Source organism: Rutilus rutilus (genome assembly GCF_951802725.1).
Source record: "Rutilus rutilus genome assembly, chromosome: 16".
In the NCBI taxonomy this organism is placed as follows: Eukaryota; Metazoa; Chordata; class Actinopteri; order Cypriniformes; family Leuciscidae; genus Rutilus; species Rutilus rutilus.
Window position 1 is genome coordinate 35,628,259 of NC_140224.1, and position 24,547 is coordinate 35,652,805.

Genomic DNA, 24,547 nt, shown 5'->3' on the forward strand with positions numbered 1-24,547 from the left:
AATAAAAAGTCGCTGTTCGAGCTCAGTCTTATCGCGGATTTTGCAAGTGTAGTCAAACTTCTTTGTATTTGCTTGTCGAAATTACTAGCCAATTTCTATAATACATTTCACACAATTATACATTTATATCTTTATTATATTATTACTTATTATTACTTATTATATTTTTTATATTATTATTATTATTAGTAATAATTAAAAAAATATTATTAAAATAATTAAAAAAATATTATTGTTAGTAGTATTATTATACTTTATTATATTATTATTTATAACTTTATTATATTATTACATTTATACAATTATACCTAACTCTTGCTGGCCAATGAGAGGACACAAGTCAAGTCACTGGAAAAGACGGCTAGTTGGTACGACAGGGTCACAGAGCATTTTCTTGAAAAGAAACGTAGGGCAGAATTTATGTATAAATGGACAATTTTTATGATGTAGGCCAAAAATAAGCTTCCCCTCTTAGAAAGACCAGCAGCCGCCACTGTTGAGGAGGCACACAACATTTTAACGGTCTGATTTTTTAACTGCTTTAAAATGGCGTTTCTTATGGACAGAATATTTATAGAAAACGACACATACATCAAGACAATATAAATATACGTCTACTCACTTAGTCCTAGCCTATCACTTGAAGCAAAAATTCTTTTAAATGTCCGTGTTAAAAGAGCATGTTCAGCCGTTTAGTGAAGGTGATTGCTATAAAGCCTATATCCAACTTAAGCATGGGGTCTTCCTTCATTATTAATTTGTAGCTGTTGTTTGAAAAAGTAGTTTAGTAAATTTGATTGTGATCAAATATTCAATATTTCTACTCTTCATAGTATTCATTCATAGTAAATTTCGAATATCACAAAATTAATCGAATATCACTCGATATATCAAAGGAGGCTAGCCTCCACTGCCATGTTACTTTTCTCAACACTCCTAATCGCTGTAAGTGAAAAACTTGATGGTGATTAGCACATTTTTTACCAACGGAGGCACTAGTCTCCAGCTATTTGCTTCCCCCTCCCTTTCTCTATCCCCTCAGACAGATTTATAAAATCATATGGACCTGTTTCTGTCAATTATTTAAATGCATCACAAACACATAACATGGATCTGATTTGCTCATGCAAAACAACAATCCTCCAGAGTGTAGCATTGCATATTATATTACCAGTTGTAGTGTCCATGGTTGTAGTTTCATCTGTGGTTGTCTCTGGCGTGACAGTAGTAGTGGTAGTGTTTATGTTGCTTGAATCTGAAATAAATTATTAATATTAAACAAAAAGCAATTATCTCTTACATAAACAAAGGGCACATGTAAATATATTTACCTGCACAATATGCCAAATGGCAGGCAGTTGGGCTCACAAACTCATAGACATAATAATCTCCTGGACAGGCTTTGACTTTAATGGGATTGGATTGGAAAAAGCAGCAGTTATTCCCCCAGTGACCGCAGACATCTCGAGTGACCACTCCATCCTCAACTGTTGGATGTCCTCCGTTCAGCCACAGTGGAGCATGAGTGCCACAACTATACTCATCAACACATGTGTCTGGCATCTGAACGCTCTGACCCTGAATGAAGAGACGGTACCAGCCGTTCCAGCTGACCCAAGTGTCACACATTATTTGAGAGGAATGTTGATTGTTGGTGGCTCTCCATGAATCATCCAGAACATTGTAGTTGTAGCAGGGGTCAACAGAGGGAGCTGTTGTGATGGAAACATTACAAATATACATTTTGCTGAATTAATAAATGAATGTTGTTTTATGTATAATATTTTTTGTAGTCATGAAATAGTTATCTCCAGATCACTCTTTACTTAAATTCCCATTTTAAGTTCAAAGCTGAAGACAATTTGTCTTGAACTTTCAGAACATCTCCTCTCATTTAGCTGACAAAACAAGTGTTAAAACAGCCAAATTGAGCACAAAGATTACAAGCAACTTGACCTCAAGAAGTCAATGCTTTCAAAACACACATTGACACTTATTTGCAAAATATATTTATATATGTTTTCAAGTGGTGATCTACACATAGACTGATTGAAAATCAGATTTTGATTGTTCTTTCAGATTTAAAACATCTTTAAGAACTTACACTCCCTCCCCAGTCAAAAATAAAATATAAATCGAAACTAATCTGCAAAAATATCTTGTTCCTAGATCTCTGCTTTTGATTTGATTTCATGGCTTATTACACTTGCATGTATCATTTGCTAATTACTTCATTTTGCATCTTATTTCTCAATCTAGTGTCAGTCTAAGATAGCCAGGGGGTCTAAAAATCAGCAAGTAATATTGAGACAAAGAACGACACTACACTATAAAATTGAATGAATGTTTAAAAGGCCATCAAATTACACTGATTCTTTTATATTTGTGTGTGTACATGCAGTAATTCCCTGTCTCTGATGGTTGGTGTGTGTGAACATGGGTAACTGAGTTTGAGAAACACTGGTGGTTTAGTTTTCACTATTAATAAAGTGTCAGTACTTCACTTTATCTAAAATTGCATTCTATGTTTACATTTTAATATATAGAGTCTGAATTGCATACTCATTTGTGAGCTGTATTGCTTCTTCCTAATGTGTTTTTTGCAGAAATTATTATGAATTTACTTAATGTGATAAACAGGAACATTTCAAGAGATCATGTTTAATAAAAAGATGCTCAAGAGAGTTTATGAAGGAAGCAAGACTTTACCAGTGGTTGTGATTGGTGGAGTAATGGATTCTATGGATGGGATCGTCTCTGTTGTTGTAGACGCTGATGAGATGGACTGGTTTGAGGCTTCTGGTATTAGGAACATTTTACATCAACTTCAATCATTTTTAATTAAAATCCAGAAAAGTAAATTATTGAAGATAATATGAGTAAGTGCTCACCAACACAGTAAGCTCCACAAAACATTGGCTTGACAAACTCATAAACATAGTAATTTCCTGGACAGGCTTTGACTCTTATAGGGTGGGATGTGTAACTACAGCAGCCGCTCTCTGAGGAGAGACAGACCTGACGGGTGACCACTCCATCTTCCAGCTGTGGGTGAGAGCTGTTGAGCGACAGTGGTTCATAAGTGCCACATGTGTAATGATTTACACATGATTCTGGCATCTGAGCATTTTCACCATTGTAGAACATCCTGTACCAGCCATTCCACTCCACATTAAAATCACACATGCCATAGTAGTTATAGTTATTATAGTAAGAGTTGTCTGTGGATCTCCAAGGCTCATCCAGACTGTTATAGTTGTAGCAGGGGTCGACACTTGGGGTGGAGAAAGGAACTATTAAGGAAAAAGTAGGAAGAGAGCATTATATATTGAAGATTAAATATATTCAAGATGATAATATGAATACAAACTAATACAAATCATGATAAGAACGTCAAATATAAAGAATAATGAATATACCTGCACAATATACAGGAGCTGGGATTGAAAGAGTTGGCCTGGTAAATTTGTAGACATAATAATTTCCAGGACAAGCTTTGACTTGGATTGGGTCGGATCTGTAGCGACTGCACTGATCATAGTGAGTACCGTAAACTTCACGAGTAACAACTCCATCTTCTAGCCGAGGATGAGAGTCACCAAGCCACAGAGAACTATAACCTCCACATGACAAGTAATAAAAACACCACTCAGGCATCTGAGCACTTGATCCATTAATGAAGAGTTGATACCAGCCATCCCATTCTACACGAGTGTCATCATGATCAGATATGAATCCAAACATAGACCAGTAATTGAGTGTGCTTCTCCAGTAGTTGTCGAGTATGTTGTAGTTATTACACGGGTCATAATCTGTTAGAGAGATGATGAGACCAAAACAAAAAAGTTATATTTCAATGAGAAACTTCACAAGTGCAAATCTGAATCAGTGAAACACTGTTATTATCATGAGATCCTTAAATCATTCATACACAATGTGACTGTGTAATAGTGAAAATGTTTATGCACTGTAAAAAAAAATTACATCCCCAAGTCAAAAATTTCAAGTGACCGATAACATCTAAATTTTTCAATTAGTCTGACGTATTATTTCTCATTGAGCCAATGTTAACAGACTATTGCAACAAGAATTTCACTTGGGCCAATTGAAAAATTTAGATGTTATCGGTCACTTGACATTTTTGATTTGGGAGGGTTAGAAATTTTTTACAGTGTGCATAAAAATGGCCATTTTCACTTTAATGCAAATCTTTAATTGGGGGAAAAAATAGATCATTTTAAGATTATTTTGGGGATATTTAATTAGATTTTATCAATCAATAAATTCCACTAGAAACAAACCTTGTTGTATTATTTTAATTTAATACTGTGAAGCTGCTTTGATACAATCTGTATTGTGAAAAGCACTATACAAATATACTTGACTTGACTTAAGAACACTCAAATATTAGTTCATATTTTGCAACTTACTCAAGGTGATGCTGGATCCGGTGAATATATCTGGACTTATAGTGGAAACTGGCAGTGAAATAGTGTTGACATCTAAAAAGAAGGGAATTCATGTCATTCAGAAATCATTTATAAAGTTTAGAAATTCTTAAATAAATGAGAAAACCACAGTACCTGTGCAGTATCCTGAACACCACCAGAATTGTGGATTCACAAGTTCATAGACATAGTAATTGCCTGGACACGCTTTCACTCTGATGGGTCTTGACTTGTATTCACAGCAGCCTCCCCAATAATAAGTCCCTCCACAGACCTCCCTGGTCACCACTCCATCCTCTATCTGAGGGTGAGGATCACTGAGCCACAGATTGACTTCTGTGTTACAGGTGTATGAACTAACACAGGTCTCTGGCATCCGGATGTCCATTCCATAGTAGTAAAGCCGATACCAGCCATTCCAGGAGAACATGTTGTCACAAATGAAATCTCCACTTTCATTGTTGGCTCTCCAGGGACGATCCAGAGACTCGTAGTTGTAGCAGGGATCACTGCTGATGCTTTGGAAAGCAACTGTCATGGAGTTTGCAAAAGTATTATTAAATATATTGCCTATACTGTATATACAAGAGTATTATATCCTAAAACCTATTATGACAGTTAATTACATAATTTTGAACAATTATATTCTAACCAGCTGTGTACTTTCAGGCTCAAAATGGGGCAAGTCTACAGTAGCTGACAGCAGCCTGTAGAGGCAGAGCAACATTGGCAAACTGCTAAAAGCTATGCAAATAAGAGTTTTCTGAGAAAGACTTGACTGCAATAAGAGACTGTTGAGTAATGTTATGATGTGTTCATAAACAGTATACATATTAATTATTAAGCAAATGGCCTAAAGTGTGATTTGAGGAATTGTGTAACAAAGATATCTAGGTGCTATTGATCTGTAACATAACCTACTATACAGAATGGGTAATGGACTGCACACCACTGATTATAACTAGTTAAAACATGCTTATTTTTATAAAACAAAAGATGAATGTTAAATTAACTAACAGATAGAGCTCATTATAATGAATTAAATAATCATAACAAATATCCTAAAGAAAAGGGTTAAAATTGTACCTGCACAGTACACAGGCTGGGGGGCTGATGTGATGGGTTTGACCAATTCATAGACGTAATAATCTCCTGGACAGGCTTTGACTCGGATGGATGTGGAACTGTAGGCGCCACACTGATTGGAATACCCCCCCCACCACCACCATGGACTAGTTCCCACGACTTCACGGGTCTCCACTCCATCCTCAAGTGTTGGATGAGAACCGTTGAGATACAGTCCAGTTTCACCGCCACATACAGCATCACTCACACACCACTCAGACATCTGGGCACTTTCTCCATTCAGATACAGCCGATACCAGCCACTCCATTCAACAAGAGTGTCATCATGTCCAAAGTATTGGTTTAGCCGTATGTCTCTCCAGGATTCATCAAGAGTGTTATAATCATAGCATGGGTCAGAGATGGAAGTTGTAGTTTCTGAGGGAATAAAGAAAAAAATACTCCTTCACTCATTCACTGAGGTGGTAAAAACAAGAGTACAGGTAAACATCTAACATCTGTGTCTGTCTGAAAGAGAAGATATTGGGATGGTAAAATTAGGATGTATGAGATAAACTGACTAAACCTTCAACAAGTCTATCCTTTATACCCTTCTCTCACAAATTTGTCATATCGTTTAACATGTCTTCTCTAATGGATTTATTTGATACTAAACTATTAAGTGCTGACATAGTGTCACGGTTTTGGTGATGATGAAAAAGATGACGAAGGCAGAAGATTCCAATATAAACTTTTACTCACAAAAGGTAATTCCACAGGTACAGACAGGCAGGATTAAACTAACACCAAAACCACTAAACAAGAACGGACCAAGACTGAAGGGAACTAAATACACTAACACTGATGAACAGAAACAGGTGAGACAGATGAAGTTAATTAACAGGATACATGTATGTAACTGAACTGATAACAACAGGCGGGAAAACTTAACTAGACAGACATGTGACTAGTGACAACAGAGAACAAGCGTGACACATAGTCTGAACATATAATTACTCTATCTGGTCTAACATCTTCTGTCCACTGTAATGCAACCATTATTGCGACTGATTTTACTGTATATATTGCTAAATTATTTGCTAATCTTTTGAATATGCTTATTTCAAATTCTGGAATATATATTCCTACCAGTCACCCCAGATTCTGGTATCTTTGATCTGTCTTTAAATATGAAAAATATTTGTCTTGTACGTATTTCTCTATATATAATTTACTATTGTTTTCATGTATTTCTATATTCTTATTTAGATTTACCCCTACCGGTCCCACTTTATATTAATTAGCCCTAATACCTGTGAACTTACATGGTAACTACATGTGTGTAACTACAGTGTAAGTACACATTGGTACATAGTATCTACAGCTGTAATATTTGTGTAACTACACATATGTAACAACGCACAGAATGGTATGTGTAAGTAACAACACTTTTTCACTTCAGTAAGTACACATGTGTAACATGAATTATGTAACTACAATTGTGTAGATACAATTGTATATGTATTTACAACAATATGTATTTACACAAGTTATTCCACTTCCACAAGGGGTCTTAAGTTCTGCAGATACCAGTTTGGAATACACTGAAACTTCATGGAAACCATGATTCCTATGTGTATACCATGTATTTATGACTGGCAGGACTGATGTTGAATTACAACTAAAGTTTCCCCTTGTGATACCAGTGTACTTACATGGTAATTTCTCAGGAACTGTCCACTTAATATAAAGTGTAAAATGGTCACAACTTACTGTGTAATATGCTAAACCTAAACATCTGTGTAACACTATGTAACAGTCACAGCCTGTTACAAGACAGGCTATCTTTTTCTGGGGGCTATGTTCATCCTAGCCACTAGGGGTCACTAGTAGCACGCTAGGTTTAGATTTAAAAGGGGAAGTAGCAGAAGGAGAATTATACCCAGTGTGATTTGCCACATGCTGTTGACCGCTGTCTTTGAAAAAATCCTGATTTGGGAAACTGTTTGTTTGCTGCCCAAATGTAAGTGAGGTTATATCATGTTTTGATTTTTGTATATCTTTGATTTAGTTAGAGACCTGTTTCTTTTAAATAGATTGTTTGTTTATGGATGAGGAGGTGATTTGTTGTATTTATTTTTCTTGTAGAGGATTTTTGTGCTATCATGTTACTGCTGGATTACTTACCAGAGGACCTATTTTATTGATTCCCTTTGGAGGCAGAAATGCCATTAGCCAAGGAAGGACATCTATGTGACCACGTATAAACTATCGACAAGTCTGGTCTCATCCCGAGGAAATTGTCTTTTGACGTCCTGCTTATCTATCATTGACTTATTCTCCAGTATCCTCTTATGATCACCTACGGTTGCTATTCGGGACAGTTTGTCTGGCTGGTGATTGTTTGGCATGTGCTTATGTAAATATTGCCTATTCATCAATATATGTTTGAAAAGAGTTTATGATCTTTTGGCTGTTTTTTTCCATTATTCTTTGTTTGATTTCTTGAAATACATTATATCCTTTCCTGGTTATGCAAATATGATCCCCCCTTTTTATTTTTTTTGTAACTTATCAGTTTTAAGCAGCTGGGACAGTTATAACTATAATAACAGTGTACTTACATGGTAACTCTGCAGGAACTGTCCACTTAATATAAAGTGTGATTGTTAAGGTAATTGCTGTGTACCATCAGTGTCATTACATGATAATGTCATAGGAACTTCCCACTTAAAAGTAATTTAACAATTGCATGGGTGAAATTACCAAGTATTAAACATTGATCACTTCTCAGTAAATAAAGTATAGAGGACTGCAAAAAGAGAAAACAATTGTAAAGCTAAGCTATTGTAGCACTCAACAGTGTAACAGATTCTTTAGTAAAACTTTAGTGTACCTGCAGCTGGGTCCTTTAGACTGCCTAAAACAGAAAATAGAAAAACTCTGCCACTGTGAAACTAAATCTGCTTTTAACACACTGACATGGTTTGAAATTAAATAAATGTATATCCAAACTAGTAACTGCAGTATTTAAGACTGCATGTGGAAGTGGAACAACTTTTGTAAATACAAATTGTTGTTACAAAATTCCTGTTACACATGTGTACTTACTGAAGTGAAAAAAGTGTTCTTACCAATGTCCTGCAACTTACACATACCATTCCGTGGGTTGCTACATATGTGTAGTTACACAAATATTACAGCTCTAGATACTATGTAGATTGTGTTCACTGAATCGCTGGCTGTCTGAGTGGTGTCCGTGTAATAATATAGAATTCATAGACAATTGGAAAAGTTTTTGGGGCAAACCTGACCTGTTGAAAAGAGATGGTATTCATCCCTCCTGGGATGGTGCTGCTCTTCTATCTAGTAATATGGCTCATAGTCTTAGAGCTCAAACATGACAAATTGGGCACCAGGTCAGGAAGCAGACAGACTGGCTAAACCAACCGTCTGCTAGCGGCCTCGCGTCACCCAGGTCAGATAAATCCCATCACATAGAGCCTCTTTCACCTAGCTATCATCATATAGAGACTGTGTCTGTTCCCCGATTTTGGAAATCCAAAAAATGTTTAAACCTATCTAAGGTTAAAAATTTAATTGATGTTCAACAAATAAAAAACAGCTATAATACAGATGAGCAAATGCTAAAGCTTGGGTTGCTGAATATTCGATCGCTTACTTCAAAAGCACTCATTGTTAATGATATGATTTCAGATAATAACCTAGATGTGCTGTGTTTGACAGAAACCTGGCTAAAACCAAACGATTACATTACTTTAAATGAGTCCACCCCGCAAGATTACTGTTATAAACATGAACCTCGTCTTAAACGCAAAGGGGGTGGTGTTGCTGTAATTTATAGTAATATTTTCAAAACCACTAAGAAATCAAGTTTCGAATATAATTCTTTTGAAGTGTTAGTGCTTAATGTAAAATTATATAGTATAAATGATAAATCACGTTTTAGATTTGTGCTGGCTACTGTATACAGGCCACCAGGGCACCATACAGACTTTATCAAAGAATTTGCGGACTTTCTATCAGAGTTAGTATTGGCTGCAGATAAAGTACTAATTGTTGGTGATTTTAATATACACATCGATAATGAAAAAGATGCATTGGGTTTGGCATTTAAAGACATTGTAAACTCAATTGGAGTTAGACAACACGTGTCAGGACCTACTCATCGTCGTAATCATACTCTAGATCTAATATTATCACATGGAATAGATGTTGATGCCGTTGAAATTCTGCAGCAGAGCGATGACATCTCAGATCATTATCTAGTCTCGTGTAAATTACATTTAGCCAAGGCTGCAAAGCCGACTCCGTGTTACAAATATGTTAGACCTATCACTTCTGCTACTAAAGATTGCTTTATTAATAATCTTCCTGATCAGTTTCATCATTTTAGCATCCCGGATAGCTTAGAAAAACTTGATATTGCAACAGAAACTTTTAACTCTCTCTTTTCCAGCACTTTAGACACAGTTGCTCCTTTGCGCTTAAAGAAGATTAAAGAAAATAATCCAACGCCGTAGTACAACGAGCACACTCGGGCCCTTAAGAGAGCAGCCAGAAAAATGGAGCGCAACTGGAAGAAAACAAAATTAGAGGTATTTCGCATTTCATGGAAAGAGAGCTCGATTGCTTACAGAGAGGCTTTAAAAGCTGCTAGATCTGCTTATTTTTCAAACCTATTAGAAGAAAATAAACATAATCCTAGGTATTTATTTGAAACAGTGGCTAAACTAATGAAAAAGAAAGCTTCAAACACAGAAGGTTCCAAGCAGCACAGCAGTAATGACTTTATGAACTTCTTCACTTATAAGACTGATAATATCAGGGATAAAATTATAACTATGCAACCGTCTACTACAGTATCGCATCAGGCAGTGCATTGTAGTCTCCCTGAGGAAAAATTTGATTCATTCATTGCTATAGGAGAGGAAGAATTTACTAAACTCGTTAAATCATCTAAATCTACAACATGTATGTTAGACCCTATACCGACTAAGCTAATGAAAGAGATGCTTCCAGAGGTCATAGATCCTCTTCTTAATATCATTAATTCATCTTTGTCTCTAGGATACGTACCAAAAAACTTTAAGCTGGCTATGATTAAACCGCTTGTTAAAAAAATGCAACTTGATCCTTCAGAATTAGTCAATTACAGGCCGATCTCGAATCTACCCTTTCTGTCAAAGATACTAGAAAAGGCAGTATCTTCACAACTATGTTCCTTTCTAGAAAGAAATGATATCTGCGAGGATTTTCAGTCCAGATTTAGACCATACCATAGTACTGAGACTGCTCTCGTTAGAGTAACAAATGATTTGCTCTTATCATCCGATCGTGGTTGTGTCTCTCTATTAGTGTTACTCGATCTTAGTGCTGCGTTTGACACCATTGACCACAACATTCTTTTAAATAGACTAGAAAACTATGTTGGCATTAGTGGAATTGCACTAGCATGGTTTAAATCATACTTATCTGACCGTTATCAGTTTGTAGCAGTAAATGAAGAGATGTCTTATCAATCACAAGTTCAGTATGGCGTACCACAGGGCTCAGTACTAGGACCGCTGCTGTTCACTCTGTACGATCATGCCGACGATACTAAGCTCTATATTTCTTCAAAACCTAACGAAACTTACCAATTCACTAAATTAACAGAATGCATAGCTGATATAAAAAATTGGATGACTCGTAATTTCCTACTTCTAAATTCTGAAAAAACAGAGATTCTAATTATTGGACAAAAAACTTCCTCACGTAATAACCTAGAATACTGTCTAACACTCGATGGCTGCTCTGTTAAGTCTTCGTCGTCGGTTAGGAACCTGTGTGTGCTCTTTGATACCAATCTTTCATTTGAAAGTCACGTGTCTAGTATCTGTAAAACCGCATTTTTCCATCTTAAAAATATATCTAAATTACGTCACATGCTCTCATTGACAAATGCGGAACAATTAGTCCATGCGTTCATGACCTCAAGGCTAGATTATTGTAATGCTCTACTGGGTGGTTGCCCTGCACGCTTAATAAACAAACTACAGCTAGTTCAAAACGCAGCAGCTCGAGTTCTTACCAGAACCAGGAAGTATGACCATATTAGCCCAGTTCTGTCAAAACTGCATTGGCTCCCTATTAAACATCGCATAAATTTTAAAATATTGCTGATTACTTACAAAGCACTGAATGGTTTAGCTCCGCAGTACTTGAGCGAGCTCTTAACGCATTATAGTCCTTCACGTCTATTGCGATCTCAAAATTCTGCCCAGTTGATAATACCTAGAATATCAAAATCGACTGCTGGCGGTAGATCCTTTTCCTATTTAGCACCAAAACTTTGGAACAGCCTTCCTACCATTGTCCGGGAAGCAGACACACTCTGTCAGTTCAAATCTAGATTAAAGACACATCTCTTTGACATAGCGTTCACATAATACATTATAGACTTCTATAATTCAATATTAGGCTGCATAGATTAGGTCAGCTGGAACCGGGAACACTTCCCATAAATCCTGATGTACTTGTTACATCATGAGAAGAATGGCATCTACGCTAATTTTAGTGTCTTTGTTTATCCCAAGGTTTTCCCGCAGCCTGCCGGATCCAGGCAGTTTCCAGATCTGATGAAGGACCTTCGCCTGGACCCGATGTCAACGCAGTGCTGAAGTGCCAACTAGTCTCTCCATATGGAGGATCCCTTTCCCACTCTACAGATAACGCGTCGTCGGGAAAACTCAATTTGCGTATCTACCCCGAATTGATAAAATAAAATTCTGAATCAAAACTATAAGGAAACACCAGTAATTTGTTTAGGCTTGGTTTGCAGGGAATTCCAAACCTGCACACATATATTCAAACGCACATAACTATAGAACCCATTCTTAATGCGCATCTGAACGCCATCAGCGTTTCTCACAGGTTCGCGTTTAAAGTCAGTGTAGAGAGAATGGTGTCGTCTTGGCGGCCCTAATTTAAAAACAAATGATCGTTGCGACGGAAGCGAATCAATCAAAACTAACTTTAGCTGGAAAATAACTTTATTAAAGAACCGCTATAAAGCCAAAACAATCTTACGTTAAATTATACATTCATCTCTGTAAAGCTGCTTTGAGACAATCTACATTGTTAAAAGCGCTATATAAATGAAAATGACTTGACTTGACTTGACTATGTACCAATGTGTACTTACACTGTAGTTACCATGTAAGTTCACAGGTATTAGGGCCACTTAATATAAAGTGAGACCCATCTACCTTTGCCATAGGAAACAACCATGGTGGGATTTTTCCTGTTACTGGTCCTAACACTAATTGCGATAATTTATATTTATCTACTTCACCTTTTATTATCCATCCAAAATCCCTTCCTGTATTTTTTTTATATTCCCAACAAGTCTTCTAGTACTCTCTTAGTTTGATGTTCTTGTTTATTGCTTTCCAATCTACTCCAATATGCCATGGATATCTTGTTTCTTCTTATATCTAGTGGCAGTTCTTCTGTTGCTGTCATTAAGGTATTATTTGGAGTATGTCGAAGAGCTCCGGTACATACTCTTAAAGCTTTAGCATGTATTATATCCAATTTTTCAGGTTTGATTTAGCTGCTGCTCTATATAATGTACAACCATAATCAAAAATGGGTCTTAGCATACCTCTATATATATTAATCATTGTTGTTTTATCTGCACCCCATCCACATCCTGATACAGCCCTCATCAAATGTATAACTTTTTTGCTTTTATTTTCTATCATATTTAGATGTGTTCTCCATGTGTATTTGCTATCAAACCATAATCCTAAGTGCTTAAATACTGACACTCTTTCTAATGGATTCCCATACAAAAAAAAATTATTTGATGTTTTCAGGAATATTTTTCCTTGAGAAAACCATAGTTTGATTTACTAAAAGACAACTTGTTTCAGACTTATTAGAAAATATATCTCAATTGAGGCAGCACATCTTTTTTTGCATGCAATGATTTTGTCCCGCATTTCATATTGTATTACAGTTTGGACTCAAACAAGTGATTCCTTAATTAAAAAAATTGAAATGTTATATAATCGAGCTCTGAAAATAATGGATAAAAAGCCAAATCGATGGCATCACTGCAACGTTTTAAAAAAATTTAATATGTTAAGTTTTACAAATTTAAAAAATTTGTTATATATAAAATTGATTTTTAAATGTTTACACAATAAGGCACCATCTGTTCTATGTAATTTGATAAAGAGACAGGATGATATAAATAGAATCACTAGGAGTTCGGCAGGTGGGAATTGTAGGATTAATTTTCGTAGAACTACACAAGGGCAAAGAGCCTTTTCTGTTGAGGGCTCCAAACTCTGGAACCTGTTGCCGAATGAGTTTAAGGCAATACGTGAAATGAAGTCCTTTACATTAAAGGTAAAGCGGTGGTTTAAAATAAACCAGAACTGCGCGCATATTTAAATGTAGTAATTTTTGTATGTAATAGTATACTGTAATGTAAACGTTCTTTTTTAATGTTAGAGTCGATAGCTCCATTTTAATATGTATAATTTAGGTAGGTATTTGAATGTCTATAAGTAACATATTGTGGTAGTTTTATTCTATGAGTAGTAGTTTTGTTTTTTTTGTTTTTATTTTTTTTTTGTTTAGAAAAGCCTTTCTAGGGACCTGAGATGCAAATTAGCTTTTGCTATACTCTCTATGTGCAATACATATTTTCCAGTTTTGACTGGGATCATGTTTTTTTGTACTGTCCCTATACAAATAAACTTATAAATAAAAATAAAATAAAACTTAAAACCCCATGTAATGGACCATCTTTCTATCTCTGTTCTTACTTTTTGAAGGACTCCTGTTATATATTCTATATTTAATTTTCTATTTTCCACAATGTACCATCATCTGCTTATAATTCCTAATTCTATTCCATAAAAAATATTGTTAATCATAATATTGTTTTGTGTATGCCTGTTTTTTTTTTTTTTTTTTTAATTTTATTTATTTGAAAGAATTTAAATTTATTCATGTCTATCCTTATATTGTTCGACTGGTCGAGGTTGTGATAATATACTTATAAATATAAGTAAATAGTAATAAGTAATGCAATAATTTTTAGAGAGAGTGATTAGTACAGTGATGTAATTAGTAAGTTTTTATAGTAACTAACCCAACACTGCGTGTAAGTTAAGGTATGCTATATTAGCTGTGTGATTTCATTGCAGGGGAAGACCTGTTGCACTGATTGTAAATGGATTGTTCCACCTTTCGCCTAGTGCAGGGCGAGTTGTATTTGCTTGAGTTTCATTCTTTATTTAAAGATTTATCTTAATTTAAGAAAGCCGTAGGGAGATGGGCGCCATTAATTTTGAATATCTCGATATTTGTCAGATTGTCACGGTTGTTGAATTCATTGACTCTTCCTTGCGTGTTGTGTGTGTGTGCGTGAGTGTGTGGGCGTGGTCACTAATTATTCTCCGGGAGAATCAGCGACAGGTGATCCTCATTTCCAGTGGCTACTTATACTCACCGTGTGCGCTTTGTGTTTGTCAGATCGTTGTTTGTGGATGTTCCCCATTCAGTTCCTGTTCTTCCTCATCTCCTCGTGTCTCCAGCCTGAGTTCTGTTCGGATTGTTCGTCTATGCAGTGTCTTCACGTCGTGTCATCACCGGGATTTCACCTCACTCATCTGACGTGCCACTCTGAGTTGCCCACGCAAGCCTGCGTTACCGACGCACCCTGAGCTCTCCCTTAGGATCGTGAGATTCATCTGCATTGACTGTGTCTGTTCCCGGTTACTTCCTACACGTTCTGAGTCTGGTTCACTTGTTGAATAAATACCAGTTTTACTTGCTATTGTCTCCTCGATTACTTGCCGTCACAGAACGATCTGACCAAGATGGAGGCAGCAAGCAACCCCGAGCTCGCGGATTATTTCGCTCACAGTTCAGCTCGTATGGAACGGCAGGAGGAGCATCTCGCCGCGACCGGCCGAGCGGTGCAAGCGTTGGTAACGCAGGTGTCAGGGCTCATCCAGCAAATACAACAACTTGCGACGCCCGCTGCGCCAACCCCACCGCCGGTTCCCCCCACTCCTCCCACACCGAATCGTCCATCAGAGCCCCGTTTACCTACGTCTGAGAGATATTCGAGTGAGCCAAACTATTGTAGAGCTTTCTTGACCAAATGCTCTATGTTTTTTGCCCTTCAGCCTCAAACATTCTGCACAGAGGATTCGAGAGTGGCCTTCGTGCTCACCTTGCTGTCAGGGCGTGCAGCTCTGTGGGGGACGGCGGTGTGGGAGAACCAACGACCATGCTGTTCCTCGTTCGCGGCACTCTCAGAAGAGATGAAGAGGGTATTCGACCGTGCAGTCGTCGGGAGAGAAGCGGCTCGTCAGCTCACGGACATCGTCCAGGGAGAAAGACCAGTAGCTGACTATTCCATCGAGTTCCGCACCCTCGCTGCAGAGTGCCGCTGGAACGAGGAGGCGCAGTGGGACGTCTTCCTGCATGGGCTGGCTGACCGCATCCAACGTGAAATCTACGCCCTGGAGCTACCCACGAGTCTCAACGAATTGATTGATCTGGCATTACGAGTGGACGCTCATCTAAATCGCTTGGAGCAACGCACCCGTACAACTCCGGTTCGTAGTGTTTTGGGACCCCCTCAGCCCAGCGGTCGTGATGCGGTCAGCCCTGTCGACGATCACGAGCCCATGCAGGTGGGTCGAGCCCGGCTCTCCCGGGAGGAGAGGGAGAGAAGGAGATCCCGAGGTTTATGTTTGTACTGTGGGGGCTCTGGGCACTTCCTCAATAACTGCCCGGTAAAAGAGCAAGCCCGGCAGTAGAGAAGAGGATTCTGTCGGGCGGGGTCTCCACTCTGAAAACCTCTTCTACTCTCCTTCCGGTGAGATTGCAGTGGGCAACTCAAACTCATCAATGTCAAGCACTCATCGACTCCGGAGCTGAAGGTAATTTTATGGACTGGTCCCTTGCACACAGACTTCAGATACCCACCATACCACTCACTAACAAGATCTCCGTCAACGCCCTCAATGGTCAACAGTTACCCACAGTATCGCACACCACTTGTCAGTTAACACTCATCACATCCGGCAATCATTCTGAAGAACTATCATTTCTCCTTATGGACTCACCTCAGGTTCCTATTGTTCTCGGTCACCCCTGGCTGGTGCAGCATAATCCCAGGGTGGACTGGGGACATAACTCTGTTTCGGCCTGGAGCACTGAGTGTTATGCGTCTTGTTTAGTATCTGCTGGTTCGTCTCTGTCTTGTTCTGTCTTGCAGGAGGAGCCGGTGAATTTATCAAACGTGCCCGTTGAGTACCTCGACCTGAAGGAAGTGTTCAGTAAGTCCAGAGCTGCTTCTCTTCCCCCGCATCGTCCCTATGACTGTGCTATAGATCTACTGCCAGGTACGTCTCCGCCCAAGGGCAAGCTTTACTCTCTGTCTGTTCCCGAGAGGGAGGCCATGGAGAAATATATTTCTGATTCTCTGGCATCCAAATTCATCCGACCTTCCTCTTCTCCAGCTGGGGCGGGGTTATTTTTTGTGGGGAAGAAGGACGGTTCTCTGCGACCTTGCATTGATTACCGAGGGCTGAATAACATCACGGTAAAGAATACTTACCCTTTGCCGTTGATGTCTTCAGCCTTCGAGAGGTTGCAGGGAGCGTCGGTCTTTACAAAACTGGACTTACGTAATGCTTATCATTTGGTCCGCATCAGGAAGGGGGATGAATGGAAGACCGCTTTTAATACCCCCAGAGGGCACTTTGAATATTTGGTTATGCCTTTCGGGCTCTCCAATAGCCCAGCGGTCTTCCAGGCACTCGTCAATGACGTGCTGAGAGACATGGTCAATCAGTTCATTTATGTCTACCTGGATGACATATTGATTTTTTCTTCGTCTCTCCAGGAACACGTTCAGCATGTCAGACGAGTGCTTCAGAGGTTGCTAGAGAATGGGCTTTTTGTCAAGGCGGAGAAATGCGCTTTTCATGCACAGTCTATCCCTTTCCTAGGTTACGTCATTTCGTCTGAGGGAGTGCGGATGGATCCTGACAAGGTTAAGGCTGTGGTGGATTGGCCAAGTCCAGATTCCCGTAAGGCCCTACAGAGGTTTCTGGGGTTCGCCAATTTTTACCGACGTTTCATTCGTAATTACAGCACCTCTGACTGCCTTGACCTCCCCCAGAACGACGTTCAGGTGGTCCGAAACAGCCGAAACTGTATTCACCAACCTGAAAAGCCGCTTCGTTTCGGCTCCTATTCTTACGACCCCTGATCTATCACGTCAGTTCGTGGTGGAGGTCGACGCGTCAGAGGTGGGGGTAGGTGCAGTGCTTTCTCAGCGCTCTTCTTCAGATGACAAGATGCATCCTTGCGCGTTTTTTTCTCATCGTTTATCGCCTACCGAACGTAACTATGACATTGGTAACAGGGAGTTGTTGGCAGTCAAGTTAGCATTGGAAGAATGGCGACATTGGTTAGAAGGGTCAGGGGGTACCTTTTATCGTCTGGACTGATCACAAGAACTTAGAATACATTCGATCTGCCAAAAGACTCAACTCCAGGCAGGCTCGGTGGGCTCTCTTTTTCGGTCGTTTTGATTTTTCTCTTTCGTACCGCCCGGGTTCTAAAAACATCAAACCCGATTCTTTATCTCGCATTTTTGATCCATCTGAACGCCCGTCCACTCCCGAGTGCATTTTACCGGAGACTCTATTCATCTCCACACTCCGATGGGAGGTCGAATCGAAGGTCAAGACGGCCTTAGAAGGGGTAACGCCTCCGTCCCGGTGCCCACCGAACCGTTTGTTTGTGCCGGAGGGATTACGGTCCGACGTCATTCAGTGGGGTCATTGTTCCAATTCTAAAATTAAATGTACAGATTTTCACTTGGGCCAATTGAAAAATTTAGATGTTATCAGTCAATTGAAATTTTTGATTTGGGAGTGTTACAAATTTTTTACAGTGTAGGAAATATATGGTTTTAAAGCGTTTTAACAGTTATAGCGCCACCTACGGTCCGATCTCTATAAAAATTTCCATGATTCTTTAGCATGTTATGTCACATATGCTCATCAATTTTTGTGAAGTTCTGAGTTTTTATTTAGAATTTATAGACGTTTGAGTGTATTTTGACACACCCATTTTCTAAACGACCCTATTACAGCCACCCAAAAGCAAAATTTCAACTTTTTTTCGATAATTATTGATCTAGAGCAGTGGTTCCCAATTCCAGTCCTCGTGACCCACTGCTCTGCACATTTTGTAGGTCTCTCTTATCTGACACACTCAGTTTAGTTCATGGAGTCTCTCCTAATGAGCTGATGATCTGGTTCAGGTGTGTTAAATAAGGGAGACATACAAAATGTGCAGAGCAGTGGGTCACGAGGACTGGAATTGGGAACCACTGATCTAGAGAGTCCAGGGAATTGTCCTAAACTTGTCTGGTTCTGATCGGGTGAAAAACCTAGGACTAGTTCATAAAAGTAGGTTTTTAACATATTCGTAAATATTTAATGAACGGTTTGATTGACAGCAATGGTTCTTGAGGCAAAGTTGTTCAGCATGAGCAAATCTATCAAATGATATGCATTTTGTGACGATAAGTGTAACACCACGTGATTACAGAGCCGTAAAACTCAATAGCGCCAACTAGGGGCCGATTTCTTTCAAAATTCTTACAGACCTCTAGAGCCATGAGTTGAACATGCCCATCGAGTTTCGTTCCGATCGGCCTCCGTTAACCTTGTCTAATAGGTGCTCAAACTTCATTGGCCAATGGCGGCCATGTTTTTTGAGATACGCCAATGTCCTCATAGACATACATGGCACCTTGGACCAAGACACTGCATACCAATTTTCAAGTCAATCGGACTAACGGTCAGGTGGTTATAGCCTGTTTTATGTTTTTTTCATGTTATAGCGCCACCTTGTGGCCAATCACCGCAGTTTTTCTTACTGTGGCCTCAGATTGACCTCTTACACATGTGTACTGAGTTTGGTGAAGATACCTCATTTCGTTCATGAGTTATAACCATTTTAGTAAAACTGGCTCCGCCTACTTCGAACGTTTTGGCGCCCCATAGCGACCGTGAATCGAAATTTCAACTTTTTTTCAATAATTATTGATATTCAGACACCTGTGAACATTTTGGCACTGGTTTGATTCCGATCGGTCAAAAAACCTAGGACTAGTTTGCAAAAGTAGGTTTTGGACAAAATCCAAAATTACGGAAAAATCCGCACTTCGTGCTTGAACCCCTAATAATAAAAATCAGTACAATTACAATAGGGTTTCAGCACTTAGTGCTTGAACCCCTAATTATACAAAGTTTTTTATATCAATAGGAAAACTTTTACCATACTAATTATTTCTACCACTTTTATTTCTACATTTTTTTATGGGAAATAAAGGATGAATTGAAGATTAGATGAAGTGAATTGTACCTGTTGTTTGTCCATTGATTATTTCACCTGTTAAATACACAATATAAGCATAATTATTTATTATTGGAAAGATATTGAGTCATTTTACAGACAGATTAAAAAACACTCACCATTAATCAGCAGCAGCAGTGACACACACAGTGAGATCAGAAACCTCATTGTGACGAACGGCACCTGCACACACACGCACATACAACATACACACACATGAAATATGTTTCTTATATTTTGTTGTATTTTATTCTTTCTTTGTTGTGCACATTTGTAAAACAACTATAAAATTCACAGATACTTAAAGGCAAACTTTACAAAATAATTTAGATCCATACAAAGTTGGTGGCCAAAAGGGATAAAACAAAAGTGACTTTACCTGAGGTCAGATGCTGCTGCAGAGCAAACTCAGATTGATGACTGGTGTTTGAGATTCTCTCTTCAGTAGTTCAATACAGTGATGCTGAACTGCAGCGCTCACAATCTTATCAGTGCCTTTAATAACTGTAGGTGGACCTTTACTGGAACTAGATGTCATTTCTCAACAATAGCTTAAACCAGTTTTTTCTTGTGACATTGAGATATTTGTTATTTGAACTGACAGTTTCCTTGAGTACACCTGCATTCAGACAAACATTCTTTCACTCTGTGCTCGAATACAGTACATGTGAATATAGATGGAATGATGACGGGCCAGTTTGAATTGTTCAGCAGTTTTTCCAAAAGCAAATGTACGAAAATAGTACCTTAAAACACACAGTGAGTGATCCAAAGGTCACTGGAAAGATTCATGTTAATTTAATGATGATAATTAAATATTAGTTTAAATAATGGTCTCATTAAAAGCTTTAGAGTTCATCCCTGAGACATCTGGAAGGATGCAGGCAGTTGTCAAGTAAGGCAAGGGTTGTAAGTTGTGCAAACTAACAAGATCATAATAGAAATGCAAAAAATACATATCAAATGTTTTTTGAAAGCAACTAACACCTCAAAGACAAATGGGTGTCTAATATTTGGGTCTCGACAGTGAAGGAAAAAGACAATGAGAAACAGCAACAAATCCTAATCATGGAAACTAATTTACAAAGACCGCAGAGAATACATAAAATTAGGCCAAACAGACAAATGCTGGTACTTTCCTAAAGTGAGAACATTTCATAATTGTCAAATATGTGTACTGTATATTTAATATATTGTTTGAATTGACACAACATCATTCATAAGACATGCACGTCCCATGGTTGATCATTTCATTTAAAGTAAAGAATCGGCTCTGGCCTCTGGCCTTGGAAAGTTTAAGGAAGTGAACACTGTAATCACAGGTTTACCGGAGAAAAAATTATTTGACTATTTAGGAATGTTCCACATTCTTCACCTGAACATGTCATTACAGACAGACAGACAGACAGATAGACAGATAGACAGATAGATAGACAGATAGATAGATAGATAGATAGATAGATAGATAGATAGATAGATAGATAGATAGATAGATAGATAGATAGATAGATAGATCTCCCCCTACTTTTATCAGCTCTCTCACCTTTATTTATATAGCACTTTATACAATTCAGATTGTTTCAAAGCAGCTTTAAATGGATAAACAGGAAAATAATGATTGCAATAATGATAATGATGCAGACAAAGTTCAATTCTGCTGTAAAGCAGCTCTAAAAAGAAAATAGTTTCACTGTTCAGTGTCACTCCCACCGGTGTTAGGATGCATTTTTCAAATCACATAATCATCTGTGGCCGTATCTATATCATCCTGAGATTCTGATCAGTGTATCATCGTTTTTTCTATAATGTTTATGCATGGATATATTTATGTTATTTGAGTTCACATTGTGAATGCTTGAGTTAATTATAATCTGTACTTTTGTCTTCTGAATGTGAACATGGTTAAACCATGGTGAAAAATTAGGGCCTTTTTGTGTAAAGTTTTGCAGAAAATTGGAATGTGTTTGATAACAAGTGAAATGTGTTTATAGTTTTCAGAAATGTGTTGTTGTCTTAAGAATTTAATTAACTGTTATAGTGAATGTATCAGTTATAGTGTGTTAGCAATCAGAAGAAGAAAAAAAATGTAACATGTATTATAAATTCTCCCTTGTCAAAATGGGAAGAGTTAAATGTGAACAGCATTTACAGGAAATCCAGGTTAGTATTAAATTGTGCATACTAATAATTAACAAGCTGAATAAATGAACATTAGTTAATGTATTATGAAGCATGAATTAATGAACAGGAGTTTATTTTAAATATTATTAAATCAATTATTTGTTTATTGTTAATGTATTTATTGCATTAGGCATAAAGTCAAGACGTTTTAATTCACACACAGTAAATTTTGGCTCTAACTTGGCACTGATATAAATAACTTTTCATTCTCTGAACAAGTATGAACATCTCATGAGAAGAACTGTGTATTTCTTTGTTCGTGTAGTCAACCCTGATAGTCAGATTCACTGTCATTTTTTCACATTTTAGAGGTTTTAGGAAATCAACAGAATGGATTCCAGACGATAAATGATTCTTATCAGGTCACCAAAGTGCAGTTGTCAGTGGATTTTTCCTTTTATTTTTGCAAATGCAGTTGATCTGGATTCCCCAAATCTACTTACAGTACATGACTGTCACCACTGCACAAATATGTATCTTAACACGTTTGACAGGAATTTGCAATCTGAATCACACAATATGGCCATTGACTACTGGCAAACAGTATTGCTGATTGTTTATGATCAAATGTAGAAATCTTCTAAGTATTTGATCTGTAATATTTTGTTGTCAAAGTCTAAACAGGTTTAGTAATAGAAACACTTTCACACAACATTCAACAATATGATATTAATAATAATAATATTTACTTTTATCAGAATGTTGCATAAATGCAGCAGTGGGTCTTAGTGGTCAACAGTTATTAATGTTATTAATGTGCTCTCACACGAAAGGATCAATCGAGGACAGTGTCAGAGGACTGCCTGAATGTGAACTTGCTCTCTGTCCTACAAGCTCTTCAATTTACCTTTCTCTTCACATTCTATGACTGAAAACTAGAACAACAAGAAAATGTATTGGCAATCTGACCACTGACTGAACCTCATTGTTGAATGACGAGCGGCAAGGCAATTGAGGATTCAGTCTAAAGTTCACTTCACGAGCACGGTCTAACACTTTCTTCAAATTTGCATCGTGTTCCTGCTCGCCGTTGCCCCCCACAATGATGTCATCAACTATGACTATGCACGGGTAGCCAGCGAAGATCTGTTCCATAGCATGCTGAAAGACATCGCTGGCTGAATTAATGCCAAAGGGCAGCCGAAGAAATCTAAATCTTCCAAATGGCGTACTGAAAGTAGTCAGTAGGGAAGACTTATGATCCAGTGAAATCTGCCAGAATGAGCTTTTGGCGTCTAGTTCTGAGAATACAGTGGAGTTTGGCATCTGCGCTGCCACTTCTTCCACTGTGCACATGGGGTGATGTGGACGTTTTAGAAACTTGTTTAGGTCCCAAGGGTCTATACACAGTCTTATTTCATCTGAAGTTTTCTTGTGAATGGCCACCATAGATGACACCCAATCGGTTGGCTCAGATACAGTATAGGACTGATAACGCCGTTTTGCGGTTTTCTTTGACTGTTATGTGTCAATTTCTGCCACCTTCTGGTGATTTAAGGAAACTCTGTCTATAAAGAATGAATCTTCACTGCTGTTTGAAGCTCTGGCAACATCAATTTGATTCAGTCTTTTTTAGATTCCGTGTACAATGAACTTTCATAGATTTGCAGCATTTTTGGAAGTGGTTCCATTTGTTGCACCTGTGACACTGCTGGCCATATGCAGGACATTTCTCCCGTTTTGCCTCATGGTTGCTTCCACAATTGCTGCAATTATTAATTTGTTGTGGGGCAAACTTGTCTGATCTGTGTTTGGGAGTACGAAACGTTTTTCTTTTTACCGTTTGTTGAACACTGTCCACATTTGCCAAATTATGCTTTGGTCCAGCTAGTGTTTTAGTGTGCTGGTCTGTCAGTTCATGTATTTGACATGTTTCAGTGGCTTTTGTCAATGTTAGCTCATTGTCACGCAGCAGGAGTTTTCTTATTCCATCATTGAGGATCCCACTCACAAGTCGATCCCTTATCATTTCCTCTTGTAAATCTTCAAACCTGCAACTCTGCGCCTTGTTTCGTAGGTCGGTTACATATGCTTCTATTGTCTCTCCTGGCCTTTGATTTCTTGAATTAAATTTGTGTCTTTCCATCGTTATGTTTGTTTGTGGACTACAAAGTTTGCGAAACTTGCGTTTTTGCGAGTAATTATTGTCGGTTTTCTCCCTTACCCGTATAAACAGCGGGTGCAAAGATGAACGTTCGTTCGTGCTCAATGGCCTCCGAGCCAGCCAGATTAAGCAGTATGAAAGCTTTTGTGCGAGGCTCTTTCTCTGAGTGTGCAGCAGCAATAAATTTGTCAAATTCCTGCTCAAACACACGCCAATTTTCGGCGTTATTGCCATCAAAGACAAGTGGATCAGGTCTGCGAAACCCTTCAGCCAT

The 24,547-nt window shown here is 38.2% G+C and overlaps 1 protein-coding gene across 1 annotated transcript; it reads right to left on the minus strand.

Annotated features, from left to right (window-relative positions):
- Positions 1-84: 84 nt before the first annotated feature.
- On the minus strand, positions 85-24,547 carry LOC311306299 (uncharacterized protein; the record flags this gene model as incomplete). Its single annotated transcript, XM_084434622.1, has 11 exons — positions 85-95; positions 1,332-1,712; positions 2,710-2,799; positions 2,892-3,293; positions 3,420-3,755; positions 4,584-4,979; positions 5,535-5,951; positions 19,998-20,024; positions 20,108-20,171; positions 23,079-23,455; positions 24,334-24,547. 11 exons carry the CDS (start codon positions 24,545-24,547, stop codon positions 85-87), a joined length of 2,715 nt encoding a protein of 904 aa, XP_084290748.1.